Below are 16,611 nucleotides of genomic sequence, written 5' to 3'. Positions count from 1 at the left end.
TCTTCAAAGAAAACTCATATTTTGGCATGATTGTGTCAGGGCATTTTGGCATCAGTCTTTGAATCAAAATTTAGGAAGAAACTATAATTTACATTGTTGTTTCCCTTAATGTCTAATTAAATATAGGCAGCTGGAGTTTCAGTGCAAATAATTGGACAACTCTTAATAATTTTCAAATGCAAGCCAGAAAATAGTCTGTCTTCTTCCACTCCTTAAAAAGATGCTAGTTTCAGTGATCTGACAGTGCAGACTCTTGTTTGATGAACATACGGCTGAAGAACTCATTTACCATATTTGGTGGAATTTCACGCTATCTGAGAAGACCATGTATTACAACTTGGTATGTTTTTGAAATACTTGCATTTTGAGTTTTTAGTAAAAACAATACTTTTATGAAAACAAGGGAAAACTGGATGTAGTCACTAATTCTTTGCCTTTGACAGATTCTGGTCTGTTTTAGTGTAGTCTCAGAAAAACTAGGCTGGCAAATCTGTTGTGCAATAATATCCAACAAGAAGAGGAAATTGAATTAAAGTAACTCTTCATCAATCTTTATACTTATTTTCAGTTATTTATTGATTGCACTGTTGATAGAATGTCTTAAGCCCTTTAATCTACTTATCAAGTGTTGACGGCATTTTTCCTTACAGTCTTTGTCTGGTATACTGCCCTCTATGGTGTTGCATAGCGTGATACAATTGTGATGTCAGGAAACCTGCTTTACAGAGCCAAGAAACAATTCTAATGTTACAATTAGAAACAGTCCCAGATGTCAGGAATTTTAATGGAAAAAAAAATAAGCAAGAGAACTGGATTTTGAAGAGATCTATTTAAGAATGTGAACTGCAGCGTGAGAAGTTGAAGTCTTCATTGATTGCCAGATGTAATCTGAGAACAAATGTAAAATAAAGAATGGTAGGATTTCAAACAGAACAAGCAAAAAAACCAAAAACAAACCAAAACAAAACAAAAAAAAACAAAAAAAAAAAAAAAAAAAAAAAAAAAAAAAAAAAAAAACACCACAAAAAATAAACCAGGAGAACTTCTCTTGGAATATCAATACAATATTCCAAGATTCCAAGAGCAATCATGTTGAGGAGAGAAATTTGTAAGGCTTGGTAGATGTCATTTTAGGGCTTTTGGTCTTTATTGTCAGCTGTCCATAGGGTTCTTTTCTTCCTTTCTTCTCTTCTCTTCTCATGTGGTAAATGTAAACTTCATTTTGTAATGCAGTCATCTGCTGTTCCTTACTGCACTGCTGACATGTTTTTTGGTTTTAACTGCTTAACAGCCCTGAATCTTAGTGCCTTTTGGCCAGTAGCCAGTGAAATACCTTGTTAATTGTTGTTCCCAAAAACTCTCATTCTTTGGAAATTTTGTATGATGGGTATTTATATTCAGGGAGTTAGTGAGGTAGTGTGTTTTCTTCTGTTCACCTATGTTTATGTGCTTTCTCTTGAAATACTGAGTTTAGTTAGCATGCTAGCACATGATAATGTTAGTTACAATAGCTCTCTTTCAACTTTGCAAGTTGGAGTGAGACACGGTATTGATGTTTGAAGGGATGCAGCAAGTTCTCTGAACGTTCATTGTGTTAAGGTAAAATTGGATAGGGACACAGGAAGAGTTTGCATGCCCTGTGCATGTGTCCCATTTCATCTGAACAGCATCAGGCAGACTTACTGCCTGGCTCCTTGCCACTTCTGCTCTGTGTGTCGCAGTTTCTTAGATTACAGTACCAGCAGCTTTCACTATGTCTTAATTTTCTAGTTATCTAGTTATCTCCATTCATACGAAAAATAATTATGTACTGCAGTGTTTTACCACTAAACAAGGCAGGCCTTAGACACCAAAGCTTATTTTATGATGAGCAGCTCCACTGATTCTCTCTGTGAACACACGTTACCTGATTCCTATAAAATTATTTTTAAACTTACTCGTTGTGTAAGGCCTACACAATTACAGACTTGTGGAACACAGTTGTGAAACAAAACTGAGCAGTTAGTATTTAGAACCTATTTGCGCCTGTAATTCTGAATTGAGAATGTGTTCAGTCACAGTGCTATGATAGAAGCTTGATAGAAGAACGTGTGTGTAATACCCTGTCCTTCAAATGGAGAAAATAAACAGCTTTCATTTTATCCTTACTTTGTTTCTGTTTGGTGCTCATGTATCAGTGCTGTACTGATGTTCCCCAAGAAAACTTTCTCCTCAAAACAAATCTTTCCCTTTAGGAAGGGTGAAAATCTATTGCAAGCAGCAATAAGGAAGACAGACTGTCTCAGAAGTAATTTCTGCTTGCCTCCTGTTTTGTTCTTGGGAGGTGGAAGCTTCTTTTTGGAGGAGCACATTTTGATTTCTTTGAGATCCATGAAAAGTGTGCTGTTGCCTCTTTAGAAATTAAATCGGTTTCTGTACATGGACTAGGTTATAGTAATATGAGTCAGAAAAGCAAGAACATTTTGTCAGTACAGAACTTAACACAGGGCCCTCATATTTCACTGGCATATTTGCCTTTCATGAGATGCCTGACAATTTGCAAAATTTGACATTAAATTTTTACAGCCATATTTGAAAAAAACATGAGGTGTCCAGACTTTTTTTGGTACAGTTTTGTCTGGTTTCCTTAAGGGAAGGAAAGTGTTAACTTTTTATTGATGTACCATTTTCCTTGACTCCCTTGCTGTTCACCTCACTAATCCAGAGGCATTTGAACATGGGAGATGTCTGTGTTATTCTGCACTCTCACACAGCCCCATCATCTGTCAGAAACTGGAGATTTGTACCTGGGATTTATATCATTATCGTACTGGTAAAGGTTTGGAAGGGCATTCTCTTCAGTGTGGAACTTAAGGCCTAGAATAGCAAGCTTTTCTAACAAACAGCTCAGTCAGATGAATTAGCTTAATAAATACATTGTTGCTAATATACATGCTTGGATCATATGTGTAGATACATGCACAGAGTATTAACCTATCTGCTGATAATTGATTCATGAAATACAGTTTTAAGGCATCTTTTCAGATAGAATAAAACGTATAGGTTTATTTTTAAATGTTATTGTTTATATACAAAATACAAATTTGTCTCTTGAGAATGAATCTTAAGAGTCACACTAGCAACATTTTTGTACTGCTTGTATTGTCAGACTGATTTCTGAGTGGGGTCACTAGGGTCAGATGAGTGTCTGAGTTTGCATTCACACATAGAAATTTTGAAAGCTTAATATATTAATTGATTGATATATTACCGGTTAAACAGAAAGTTTACAGTTTGCTGTTAGATTTGTAATTTGCTAAGAATTCCTTTGCTACCTGCTAGTCACTAATTTTAGGAGTGAAAGAGTATATGTTAGATTATTTGGGTTTCATTTTTATCATTTGTCTTTACTACATTGCTGTATGTAATATTAAAAAAATCCCAAATTTTTACTTTTATCTTTTCTTTTTGTTAATATGTATTTCCCAAAATACTGCCTACACTAAGCAGGAATTTTATGCAGAATTCCAGCGTGAGATGTTACAAACTCTGTGATGACAGGACCACTCTGATTTCTTTTTCGTAGTAGAAAATCTGTCAAGCAAGCAAAAATATAAATATGTTGTAGTTAAGTGAAGTTTTCTGAAGGACAGCAAAATGTTGCCTAAGTTAACAGAATGATGACATGCTGTGTTGTTTTTGTTTTTTTTTTTAATTTCTTGTAAATCAGAATGGATTGTTGTATGAGTTTCAGTAACCCAAACTTCATCTGTTTACTGTGGAGCAAAAACAAAATGCATTTTCTGTAATGAATGCATCTTTAAAATGCATGCAACCAATTTCAGTTTTAAACTCATACATGAAATTGTCTGATTGTACTATTATTATTAAAATGATAACAAGAATTACTAACTGCTCAGCTAAAAATCTAATTTGAATGCCTAGAATAATAAGGGGAGAAATATGATAAGTAGTTGTCAATATTAAAACCGGCTGAAGGAGGAAGGCTTCAGGCCTTGTAGTAGGTAGAATGAAACAGCAGATTTCAGTATCCACAATCCTTTCAGTATTAAATTTTCAGTAAAATAAAATTACTTGTATATGAAAACATAGCCTTTCCCCAGCTCTCTTTTTTTTCCTGATCAGCTGATGAAGAGACTAGCAGCTCGCTGCTTTGCTGGCTTGTTAATTTTATCCCCACTAACTGTGATTTCCGATAGCCGGCCTGCTGATAGTGGTAAGGTAAATATCCTTTTTCATTGCCGTCTTGAAGATTCAGTAGAACTACATCACTGGCATGTGTAGGTGTGTAACACATCAAAAGTCGGTGTTCTCCATGTTTCAATGTACAACTGAGTGCTTGAGGAGAGCAATGACATTAACTGTTGACAGCCTTGCATGCTGTATTTTATTATTAGCTTTTCTAGCTTCCAAGATAGGCAGAGAAATTTCCTTTTCTTAATATTTGTTAGCCTCAGTGGTTTATAGCATGTGTCCTGCTTTAGCCAGATGAATATTAATGATGTTGTGTGCAGATTTTTTTTTCCCTTCTTTTTTTCTTCCTAACTCATCAGATCTCGAGCCTCCTTCATAGTGAATATCTGAATGCTGTGGAAGCATGATGTAAATTGTCTTTTGATTATTCAGGCCTAGTTTCAGGCTGTCTCTCAGGATTCTGCTTTTGTGTTTGTCTGTGGATTTGCACATCGGAGGATGCATAGGAAACAGATTTCAAAATCCCACTGTTTTTTTAAACATGCCAGGTTATTTTGTGTTTTGCATCAGGTTTTGTTCACAAAACGTTTTTGAAGAGACATTGTACGCAATTGAGAAAAATTATGTCTAGGCTGTAATCACTTTTTTATATTGATTGTTATGCTCACATGATTATAAATATTAGCCATGTTTGGTGCTGTGGAGAAATGAAGGTAATTGCCTTAGGATTAGAGCTCTTTCAGCTATGACAAAGGATTGATTAGCATTTGCATGTACTCAAGGCAATATTGAGAAGCAAAAGTAACAAATATCAACATCAGTTATGTTCTGAGAAAGCATTAATCAGAAAGCCGTAGTTTTAAGATTTTTTTTTTTTTTATTTTAAATTTCAGTTCTCTTATGACCTGGTATTTTTATTTCTTCTATTTTGTTGGCTTTCTCAAATCATGAAAAGTTCAGCTTCTTGCTTTATGATGTGGATCTGATAGTGTGTGTGAACAGGTTCCCTTTATTCCTAGTTGGTTTATCACAGCAAATTTTTTATCCCTCTGCGTAGAGCTGCTGGGTCTGGTTAAAAGCATACATCCAGGTAATTGAAACAATTGAAATTAGTGTTAATTGTCTGTGACTGTGTGTATGGTTTGGTTTTTGGGATGGGTTTTTCCCATGTTATGAGTCCTGTTTATGGCAAATCACTGCACTGTCAGTGCTTCTGCCTACCTCATGGTTACTATTCTAGAAGAAAATTATACATTTTGAGATGATTTTAACACTTAGGTGATTTAAAAGTTGCTTAAAAGGCTTGGAAGAGGAGTTGTTACTGCATAAAGTATCTGTGTTTTCTGTGTGCACACAAAGAGCTGTGTGTGAACTGGCTTTGGGAGCTGACCACAATTTAGGCTGTCCTGTTTGAAAACATACAGTATCGAAATCTGTTATGCATGGAACCATGTAACCCTGAACTGACACTGATGTGAAAAAACAAATGTTTTCTGTATATTACTGAGACAGTACCCCAGGCCATTATGTGTGGAACTGTGATTTGGTGCAGCATTCAAGGTTCAGGTGAACAGCATATTTAGATGATAGTGGGATCCTTAGGAGAAGTTAATGTTTAGTGTCTCAGTGATTTCTGGTAAGTCAGTTTCTTGTAATCTGTTTATAAATAAACTGAGCATTTTGAATTTAATTATCTGCATCCCATGGAATTGCTGGGGGTTTTCACTGTTGTTTTTAAATACAGTTTGTTATTTCCCTTTGCAATATGTCTTTTGTTTAAAAATCATACTTCTTGAATCCATTGTTGTCAGGCAATTGAAGACGGCAATTTGGAAGAAATGGAAGAAGAAGTTCGGCTTAAAAAGCGGAAGAGAAGAAGAAATGTGGATAAGGATTCTGGGAAGGAGGATGGAGAGAAAGCAAAGAAAAGAAGAGGCAGACCTCCTGCAGAGAAGCTGTCGCCCAATCCACCCAAACTGACAAAACAAATGAACGCTATCATTGATACTGTGATAAACTACAAGGATAGGTGAGCTTGGAGATGGTCTGTCTTTATTGCATGCATTCTCTTCCTCCCTGCTGATACCACTCTACATTTTATAACAGCTTCATTTTTTTCAGTCTTTAGAAGGGCATGTTGACACTGCTCTTCTGAAGAGTAATTCCTCTTAGAGCCTAATCCTGAAAGTCTCAAGCTTTGTAGATTTTTTTTTTTAACACCCCTCTAATAGAAAGTTGTGGAAACACTATTTTAAAAAGTAAGAAAAATGTAAGCATAGAGCTCCCTCTTAAGATTGAAGTAATTCTGCTTAAGGTGTGTACTTACGAACATTCACCTTGTGCAGGACTTTCCTTCAATTTAGTGAGCATGTGTTGAATTTAATCTTCTCAAAGACATGGCTACATATTTATTAATTCAATGAAATTAATTCTCACAGTGAAAGACTGAAAGACTGCCCAAAATGTGTAGTGCTCATATCATGAGCATCAGAGCTGCCGAAAGCAAAAATACAGAAGTACTGAAATACCAGAGATGGAAGCCTGTTTGTCAAGAAGCCCCCATTTTCAGCATAAAAATATGCTAAATAGTTGGGCTTAATGAAAAAACTATTCCTTCTAATCTGAAATGGCATCTGAAGACTTCTGTTTTGCAGATTTTCAAACTGCAAATCACCTATGAATCATGAGAAAGAAATTGTGAATTAGTTCATAAATGCCTTTGAATCAGACTTGGTTGCAAAAGTTGTGTTTAAACTCTGTACTTCCAAAAATCAGTAAAGCCTTCTTGTGTGCTTATCCCTTCTTTGTGGTACATCAAATTACTTAAAGCATAGAGCACCTATTATAAGCTAAGTTAATATTAAATGCATCCAGAGAAAGTCAAAAAGTATTTGCATTAGGTGACCTGCACTTAGGCATAGCAATGTATTTTAGCAATGTATTTTTTGCCTGTAAACAACTTTCAGACATTGACTTTAAATGTCACCTTGCACTATGCCCTTTTTTGCAGCTACTGTTCTGGCTGTGTCTGTATAAGGCTAGTTTGGGTGGTACTTGGTAAAGCTGTAGTCTGTGACTTTTTTTGGACATAACTATTAAAAGGAACCATTCTTTGATCTGTGGGCTCTTTCTAGAGTACATCAAAAAGTATTTTATTGTATTGCAACTGAATTCATAGCAACAAACATGAAGAGCAAAAAGTTGACTACAATCTCAATGTGTATTTAACTTGCTGTAACTCTTAACTAACAGAATAGCTGGGAAGGGAGAAGTGTTCAAGTATTCAGTCAGGACTGCAAGGAAACATCTCTGCATTTTAGATCCTTGGCCTTGAAACTTCTCTTGAAGCCAAGCACTTCTGATCAGGATATCTATTTGCCACTTTCAAAATAGCAAGTAAAATTGCTTCCACTAGCCTTCATTAGGGGATAGCTGCTAATAGCTTCTGGGGAGGTTAAAGATTTTTACCTGATGTTTGTGCCCCAGGATGTTCCTATCTGATTTCTGTCAAAAAAAGTTAACAACTGAGCTATTTTGTAGTGACAAGGCATTCTGTTTCTTCTCACTGGAGCTCACATTTATGCAAGACAGAATTGCTTCCCTATTTAAAAAGTGTATGGAGCTCTATTCTGTAAGAAATTAAAAATATCTCTCAAACTGAGCTCTTCAGTGCTGCAAGTTATAAGGAAAGAGTGCCAAGTTTCTGCATTCTGATTTTTTTGTGAGCTAGCATCAAACCACCCAATACTCTGAAAGAATAGAATTACAAATCTAGGCAACAGGGAACTTGAGTATCTTAAAATATTTGGAGCTAGCTTGCTCTAGAGCTAAATTAATATTTGTGGGATTTGCAGCTTTAGAATTAAGTGGGTTTTAGGTGTTGGAACCCTTCAGTTTTGTTGAGGGTTCAGTGTTTGTTGAGCTCTGGGCTTTTGTGAGTGTGAAGGCAATTGGGGCAAGTATAGAGGGACAGGTTAATTGGAAGAAAAGTAGGCCATGAGTTTCATCTGGGGGAAAAAATGGGTTTTCGTGTATTGAGTATTTGAATGCCTGAAATCATCTTTGTCTTTAGCTTAAATATTCAGTGCTAAAAGATGTTCATCTTTTCTTTACGGTATGTCCAGAGGGCTCATCTGGACTATGGAAAACTGACCGTGTCCCAAAATGTGGTCAGGTGATACCCATCCAAAATCTTACTGACTTAGGCCTGAGTTACTTTGTCAAAGCCAGTTCTACACTATTTAGTAAGTTTTGTGCAGTTTAAAGGGCAGCATGACAAAAGTAAAAGAGAATATATTACTAAGCTAGTAAGTCTCTGCATGCTTTATCTCATGTTTTCCCTTGCTTTTAAGAAGAGTTGCTTGGAAATACAGAACCACTTTTCTGTTCTTATTAAAGCCTTTAAGAAAAAAAAAAGTAAAATCTGTGCTGCTTACAAAAATCTGAAATGCTAGTTGCTGCTTTTCTGTGGTGTGTAATATTGATGCAGGGAAGGATTCTCCAAATGCTTTCCTAACTGTCTAGATCTTGACTTTAGTTGAAAGCATCTGGGGGATAAGTGCCTTTCCTCCATTACTTGAAAAACATCCAAAAAATTGGTTGTCTCTGTCAAGGAAAGCTAAAGATTTCAGTAATACAAACAATAAGGTCTACTAAGTAGTAATTGCACAGTCAAACTTAAATGTGATGATTAAAACTAGTTTAAAAAGACATATTAACAATATTTTAGGTGAATTTTCAGTGTGGATAAAGGCAGCATATGATTCTCAAAAAAAAAAGAGGAAGTGCAGAGGTAGTTACCCCACTGCTTGGTAAACCTGAGATAAAGAGCTCCATGCAATAAAGTGGAAGTTAGCATTGAGGTTAATTTCCTCTTCGCATGTCCTCAGTGCAGTTTCAACCTTTTAATTTAGATTTTCCTCTTTTATGCAGTACAGTTTAGCAATCTTCAAATGTCCTTTTATTCCCATCATGAATCCCAGTGTGATGTTGATTTTAATGAAATATTCAGTGGACAATAAGCTTAATAGTTTGTAGAGAGAAATTTACAAGTAAAAGCTCATTTTCTTTGGATATTTCTAGAGAGCTAGAGACACACTGGAGAAAAAACTGCAGTGAGATTTGACTTGACTGGCAGCCAGCATTGGTTTCCTGAAATTACAGTATTTAGGGCATGTCCCATGTAATAAAGGAAATAGTTAAAAAAAGAGTAAAAGGGCAAAGATGGAAGACACTGAGAATGTTCAGCTTGAACTGCGTGAATGCTTTTGCTGTGAGAGTTGTTGAGGTCTTTGACAAGTTGGCAGTACTTGATTTGTGCAGTCTCTTTTGCATTGCATTCCAGTACTGAGTGATGTGCTTCAAGATTTTCTTCATACTGATAGGCGTTTCTTTATCTTATCTTCATATTAATCTTGGGTTAAACTGGAAACAAATAGCTGATACCTCAGTCTGAAGAACTGTGGGGTACATGCTGCAAATCATTAAGCAGAAATAACTATTGAAGTTACTGCTACCTTTTTAAACTGCCTATGTGGTTTCATTACTCAGCACTTAGTATCAAACCATAAAACATGTAGTGGTCCTACAAATGTAGATTATTTTACTCTTCTACACTGCTTTGCCATCATAGGCAAAGATGAATTAGTGTAGGTTTAATCTGTACTTGTTTAAAATGGAGAAGAGATCTGTAATGAAGCAAAGGTAGGAGAGAAAAGATGGTCAGAATCCCAACTTCTAGTTATCTGACCAAGTGAAAGATGTCTCTGCCCACCCACAGCAGAGAAGTTGCACTAGCTTATCATCAAAGGTCTCTCCTGACCCAAACCCTATGATTTTGCGAAATCATTTTTGTAGCGGTACCACAGGAACATTGTAAGCTAATACAAAAGAAAGAGGTGATAAAATGAGTAAGCTCATTAATCCAAGTGAAAAGAAGTAAAAATACCTAGCTGAAGGCACTGTTAAAAAAGTTACTGGTGAACTGGAAAGAAATTCCTGGAAAACTGGTGTTGGCATAGATCAGAATATACTTACAATACATATTAAAAATCAGGAATGTCCTGGCCAAAATTAGAACATCAGTAGTGGTGTGTTGATCGCAGCAGACTGGACACAGTTAGGTCTGGAGTAAAAGAAATGACATGAAGTACAGTATATCAGAGTGCATTATATGGTACTCACAGATCAGAAATGGGAAACTTTTCTTCTGATTCATGTGTCAGTTCAAGTGGAACTGAGAGAAGAAGAACTATCTGGGCAGAGAAATTATGGATCAAAGTCAGCTATGATCCATCAGTGTTCCATAAGAAAAGAGGAGCCTTACCATGACAGTGTTGCTTATGTGTGGATGGGGAAGTAATCATTACAGGTATATGTCATTATATATAATACTGTTAAAACTCGAATTGCTGTATATAGTACCTGAATGCTTTTACATTCAAGAAAGATTAGTTTACAATGAGACAAGTATAAATAATTATTTCAGTGATAAGTAGCATGGGAGAGCCTTACAAGAGGAAACAGGTTGGTTTGTTTATCCAGTCTTGAGAGGGGAAGATGATTGCTCTCAGTAAATTCACTTGGGAAAGAAGGGAAGCATAAACACAGGAAATGTAGAAATATGTAAAAATACAAGATGGTGGTCACAAGGTTGCATGACTAGAAGCTTTTATTAATTCATACAAGTAATTAACTAAGAATTCTATAATCTTTCCATACGGAAAAGTGTGACACAAATAACTAGATAGATTTGGCCTTTGTTCCTTGATTTTAAAAGTCCTATATGATTATTTACAATACCAGGGGACCTGGAAACATGTTTCCAGTTGCACATTGATCCTGATTCTCCCAAATAAAGTATACGCATCATCTTTGTAGACTCCATTTGCAATGCATATTAATCTGAGATTTTGTTGCAACTACTTCTTCTTACACCCTTGTACCTTGTTCTAACCTTGCAATGTAAAACATCTGTTTAGAAGAGAGCAAGTTGCAGGACATCAGTCCAACATTATTGTCACGCATTATTGTTTTTCCAGTTCACGTGCTTTTGTCTTTCTTTCCCTCTAAAATTAGGAATGCCCATAGAAATTAATATCATAGAATCGTATGTTATGTGTGTTATGTTTTCACAAGACCAAAGAGCCACAGATTGGGTCAGTTTGGGTGGGACTGCAGCAGGTCATCTAGTCCAGTCTCCCTGCTCAGACAGGGTCATCCTGGGGCACATGACACAGGGTTGCTCCAGACATTTCTTGAATGTCTCCAGTGAGAGAGACTCAGCAGTCTGTCTGGGCAATCTATATCAGTGCATGGTCACCTGCAAAGTAAAGCAGTTCTTCTCATGCTAAGGTGAAACTTTTCTGTGCTTTGGTATCTGCATGTTCCCTCTCATCCTATTGCTTGGCACCACCAAATCAGTTTGGCACACAAAATAATTTGCATGTCCACTTAAAATGCTATAGCCTTTTGAAAGAAGGGGCAGTTTTACTGCCGTTAGCTTTTCTTTCAGAGTAAAGAAATTTTATTTGAGCCCCAGCTGCTGATCTGCATCATACACATGCAGAATATTAGTCTCTTAAACTGCATTTTTCCTCTTCGTGATGGTTTTCCTCTTTATGGTTTATTTCAGAGGAAGACAAGCCATAAGTGTAGCTTTTTTGTCCTGATTAAATAAATAAAGTAGAGAAAGCAGAGAAAATGAATGATACTTCATCCTGGCAGGATTAGGGAAGTGCTTGTCCTTCTAGATCAGCACTAGTGAGGCCACAACTGAATTCCTGTGTTTTGAGCCCCGCATCTTTAGAGGGATACTGAAATGCTGGAGCATGTCCAGAGAAGGGCAACAAAGCTAGTGAAGAGTCTGGAGCAGAAGTCCTTTGAGGAGCAGCTGAGGAAGTTGGGGGTTTTTAGCCTGGAGAAAAGGAGGCCCATGGAACATGTTACTGCTTTCTACAACTGCTGCTTGAAAGAGGTACAGTCTCTCCTCCGTGGTGACAAGTAACAAAACAAGAGGAAATGGACTCAAGTTACCACAGAGCAGATTTCGACTGGATATTGGGAAAAAACATTGAAACAGTGCTCAGTCATGGGACCAGACTGCCCATGAAAGTGAATCACTATCCTCAGGGTCTCGAAAAGGTGTGAGGCTGTGGCCCTTAGTGGTAGACTAGGTACTGGGTTAGTGGTTGGACTGGATGATGTAATAGGTCTTCTTCAACATAAATAATTCTATGATTCTGTTGTTCATACCTTGCAATCCTTCAGCTTCCTTACAAACCCACTGTTGTCAGAATTTAATGTTTCCGGTCTGGGTACCAGTTTGATACTACCACTAGTTTGCATTAACTTTGCATAAATAGCAGCAGCTGAATTCAAAAGTTCTGGGGTGCTGATAGCTCTGTTCCCTACAGTGATTTCATTTATCCCCCAGCCATCTGATCTGTTCACAGATTTAAGGCAAGGACTTGCATGATGTACCAATTAACTTCACTAAATCTCCTCCTGGTATCAGGTAGCTGTTGATGAAATTCAAATAAGAATAGAAAAAAATTGAAGGGTGGAGTTTTCGGTGCCTTTTGCCTGCTTGGCAAGAGACTACTCCTGTATGTGGTGCTCAGCATTTTGATGACACAGCTCAGGGAGAGGGTATTTTCTCTATATGGGAAATTAATTTTATTAATAGTCTTTTCAGATGTTTTCTTAAGCTGCCAGTTTTTAACTATTTTAAAATGGAGAGTAACACAGTTAACTATTACTGATTTAACTAGTAACTAATTATGCCAACTGGTACTCTTGGGTATTCAAACACACAAAGTAAGTAACTTTTACTTATATCCAAGCCCAGGTTACAGAGTACATAGCAATTTGTCAAACCCAGGATTACATACTTAACTATCTTTACCCACTTCCTTTTCAATGATGGGGACCGTTTACCATGTAGTACTGTAGTCAGTTCCAAACAGGAACTGTTAAACACTAATGAAAATTAATCATGTCCCTATATAGTTGCTATGTCAGCTCTTGTAATTCTCTTCCCCCATTCACTTTTCTTTCAAATACCATCTTGGTAAGTTGCATTTGATTCAAAGTTGTAGTTTTCAAATCATGGTTCTGTTTGTGAACAGTCTGACTTGGGCAAACATGCAGGATTTTTCATTCTACCCACTCTAAATTGAATCTCATTATTTGTTAAAAGTTTGAAATTTGCCAGTAATACGAGAAGATACTACAGTTCCAGCTTCATACTTATCTCTCCTTTTGATTCCAGAGGAGAAAGAGTGTTGGTAGTAGTATACTTTTAACAGGGCTGTTGCAGCTTGTTACTGGCCACATACTGCTAGGGAAAACAAATAGAAAAGGAGCCTCATACAAATGAGATTCCTGCATTTCATTTCACCAAAGACAATAGTAACTAAAAGGGTGGAATTATATGCTTGTATGCACCTTGTAACTGGTTGGACAAAAACAAGAAAAAATCGGAAACATTGCACACAAATATTTTTCTAAGCAAAAATATTTTCTAAGTAAGCAATGTTTCTTAATGCTTTTTTAACCTGTGCAGTATGCAAGTGTTTTTAATGTGAGCACACATGGGACTAACATGTTGAACTGATGCAGTAGCAATGAACTGTCACAGTTCTTTCACAGTCAGATCTTTTAATTTATTCTGGTCCTTCTTCTTTTCAGCACGTAGCCTGCTAGTTGCTAGGCAACTGTAAGTGATTTTTTTTTTTTACTGCACATGATTTTTATGTGGTAGTTATTGTGGTTATTATTTTCTAATTACATAAGTGGGCAAAAGGATTAAAATCAGAGATGCATTAATAATTACTAATTTTCACCTACTGTATCCACAGCATTTGAGATTGTTAGAAAGATCCTATCTATTTATAGTATGGAGGCACATATACAATGGGAGTGCAAGATAGTACTTCATTGTGAGAATAGGTTCTATAAAAATGATAGAACAGAATAAGCTGCTACTGATCTGAGTAGACAAAATCAGGTTGTACTCTTCTGTTTTGCCCTTAATGCTTTTCCTTTCATGGCCTTAAATGATTTTCAGTAATTAATTATATCAAGTAAAAGCTTGAGGGTTTTCTGTGGTATTCTTAGTTTAATAGAATGTGTGAACAAATCACAGATGGCTGGTCTTGCACCTGGAAAACAGAATATTGCTGTATAATAATTTATGAATTGTATTTTTAATATAAAATACCATATAAGGGTGGGTGTGTGGATGTAAAGAGAAAAGAATACAGCTGTGAGATTAAAAGCTATAATCATCAGGAGCTATTTCAATAGGACAAATAGACTAAACATGTCTTAAAATTTGATCAGAATTAGTTTATTAGTGGCTGTTTCCTTTTTACTGAAGTAATTCTCTTCAGTATTAGATTCTAAAGCACAGTTGAAGAATCCCAGCATCAGTGGTTCATTAATTTTACTCAAATAGAAATTTCTTTTAAGGCTGCTGAAATAAAACACAGCAGTGATAGTCCTTCTGTATAGCTAATCGACACTCACACCCTAACAAAGTGCAGGTAAGTTACAGTGTGCTGTGTAATGGTGCAACAGGATACTGCTTTGTTTTGCTTTGCTTTCCTCAGGATCAGTGCTTTGCATGTATTAAGTGTGTGCTAATCGCTTACTGAATAGCTGAATTCCCCCTGGGCTTCTGTATAATGCTCCTTAGGAGTCTGAATGTCTTGCAGATACAGTACTTTTCCACAGCATTTTATTCTCGTTTTATAAAGAGGGAATAGAAACTTAAATTTTAAGATATCATTTGGGCACCAGAGATGCAGTTGCTGGTTTTCATAGTGTTGTAATATGTTTAGAAGAAATTCTGTTGATCTCAGTTGCAGCTGTTACTGCTCAACTCTTCCTTCTGTGAGCAAAAAAAGAAAAAAAAATCAGTCCTCAATTTTCAAAGGAATAGAAACAAACATTTAATTTACTCAGTTGTGTAGAATGTATATAATGCATTGTTTTTCCTTGTATTGCTTTCAGTTTCACTTTGAGAGGGCAGTCTGTGATGAAGACAGGTTCTGTCATGTAGCATGACACAGATCCTCATACAGGTCAAGAACAAGACTGGTGTCTTTAAATCCTTTGTATAAACACTTGGACAGGGGAAGTATGGAAGTAATGAATTTGTGAGTCTGTACCAAAGGAGATGGCAGGTGCAGTGCCCAGAATTTCAGTTATTTGCTGGCAGGAGAGAAGTAAATAAAACTTGGCTGTGACAGTTACCTGGCCATTTTATGCTTTTTTCTATTTCAGTAACAGGGTTCTTCACAAATAAATTGGATTTGTTGGGTGAAGTTGCTAGTAGTTGCTACTGAGGTGTCAGTGGTCTCTGTGAGTATCTATCCCAACAGCTGTGAAGTGCATAGACTTCACTGTCCTCTCCTGGGACAGGGATGTGACAGGGATGTACCGTGCACCCACTTCCTTGTCTCAGGTGTGTGCCAGAACCTTGCTGAGACCCAGGAGGCAGCTTAGCAGCTACTGCTGAGGACACAAGGGCTGCAGCTGCTGCTGCTGATTAGCAGTCTGCAATTAGAGTACTTACTTTATTGTCCTCTGTGATGGAAGGAGCAGCATTGCCTCAGGACCAAACTGTGAACAATAGGAAATTGTGGATTAGGTGAGCACCAAATAGTTAGGAAATGAGGAAAGTCTCATTATTCCTTCTTGTTCATTGTTCTATCAGGTCCATAAGAAAAATAGTACCTTCTCAAATTATGATGTTACCTTAGACATTAGGAAATGCATACTTTATAGTAAGCATTCATTACTTCCAGAAAGGACAGAGCTGTTGCCAGCTTTGTGCTTTTTATCGTCCTTATTCTCCATTGCAGAATTGCTTCTGTTAATCTCCAGTTTCAATTTATTGTCTGGTAAGATCCTATACCATTCTGGACGGGGGTTGCAAGGGAAAGCCGAGGGGGAAACCAGTACTTGGTAGCCTTCTTGCCCAACTCCTGTGGAGTTTGGTGTTCCTGCGATACTATCTGAAAATTCAGCTAAGTAAACAGGGCCTTTCTGGAGTAGCTGGGAGAGAAGAAAGCATATGAATGTGAACTGGGAAATGCTTGTGAATGCTGTGTGCAGTTCTTCACAGGACTGCTTTATTCTGCTGCACTGTGAAAATTACATGCACATGGGGAAAGAAACCCAACCAAAAACAACACAAAACCAACTAAACCCGTAAGTGTCATCAGCACATTTCCTCTCAAGGCGACTTACAGACATGTATGATTTGGAAAATGACAAGAAGATTTTTAAAAGATTTCAATATGAAAGTGTTACAATAGCTATTAAAAGAGGATAAACAATGGGAAGTATGGGAATCTTGGAAAGTTTGGATGCCTCTAAGTTATAGACAATGTTCTGACAGTGTTAAAG

The 16,611-nt window shown here is 36.8% G+C and overlaps 1 protein-coding gene across 3 annotated transcripts in view; it reads left to right on the top strand.

The window, feature by feature from the left end:
• The window catches only part of SMARCA2 (SWI/SNF related, matrix associated, actin dependent regulator of chromatin, subfamily a, member 2), a 112,230-nt gene that overhangs the window by 87,003 nt on the left and 8,616 nt on the right, over positions 1-16,611 (top strand). For 2 of the 3 annotated variants that reach the window (XR_009934192.1, XM_062514089.1), the window contains exon 29: positions 6,006-6,223. Coding sequence is in view for 2 of the 3 variants with exons in the window: in XM_062514089.1 (XP_062370073.1) it covers positions 6,006-6,223 (218 nt within the window). In the remaining variant the exon portion in view is untranslated. Of the gene's footprint in view, positions 1-4,128; positions 4,222-6,005; positions 6,224-16,611 lie in introns of those variants that run through there. The other variant, XM_062514091.1, reaches the window with a different exon arrangement.

The sequence above is a fragment of the Cinclus cinclus genome, chromosome Z, assembly GCF_963662255.1.
Source record: "Cinclus cinclus chromosome Z, bCinCin1.1, whole genome shotgun sequence".
NCBI classification, from domain to species: domain Eukaryota; kingdom Metazoa; phylum Chordata; class Aves; order Passeriformes; family Cinclidae; genus Cinclus; species Cinclus cinclus.
This window is presented reverse-complemented; position numbering and strand designations above follow the sequence as displayed.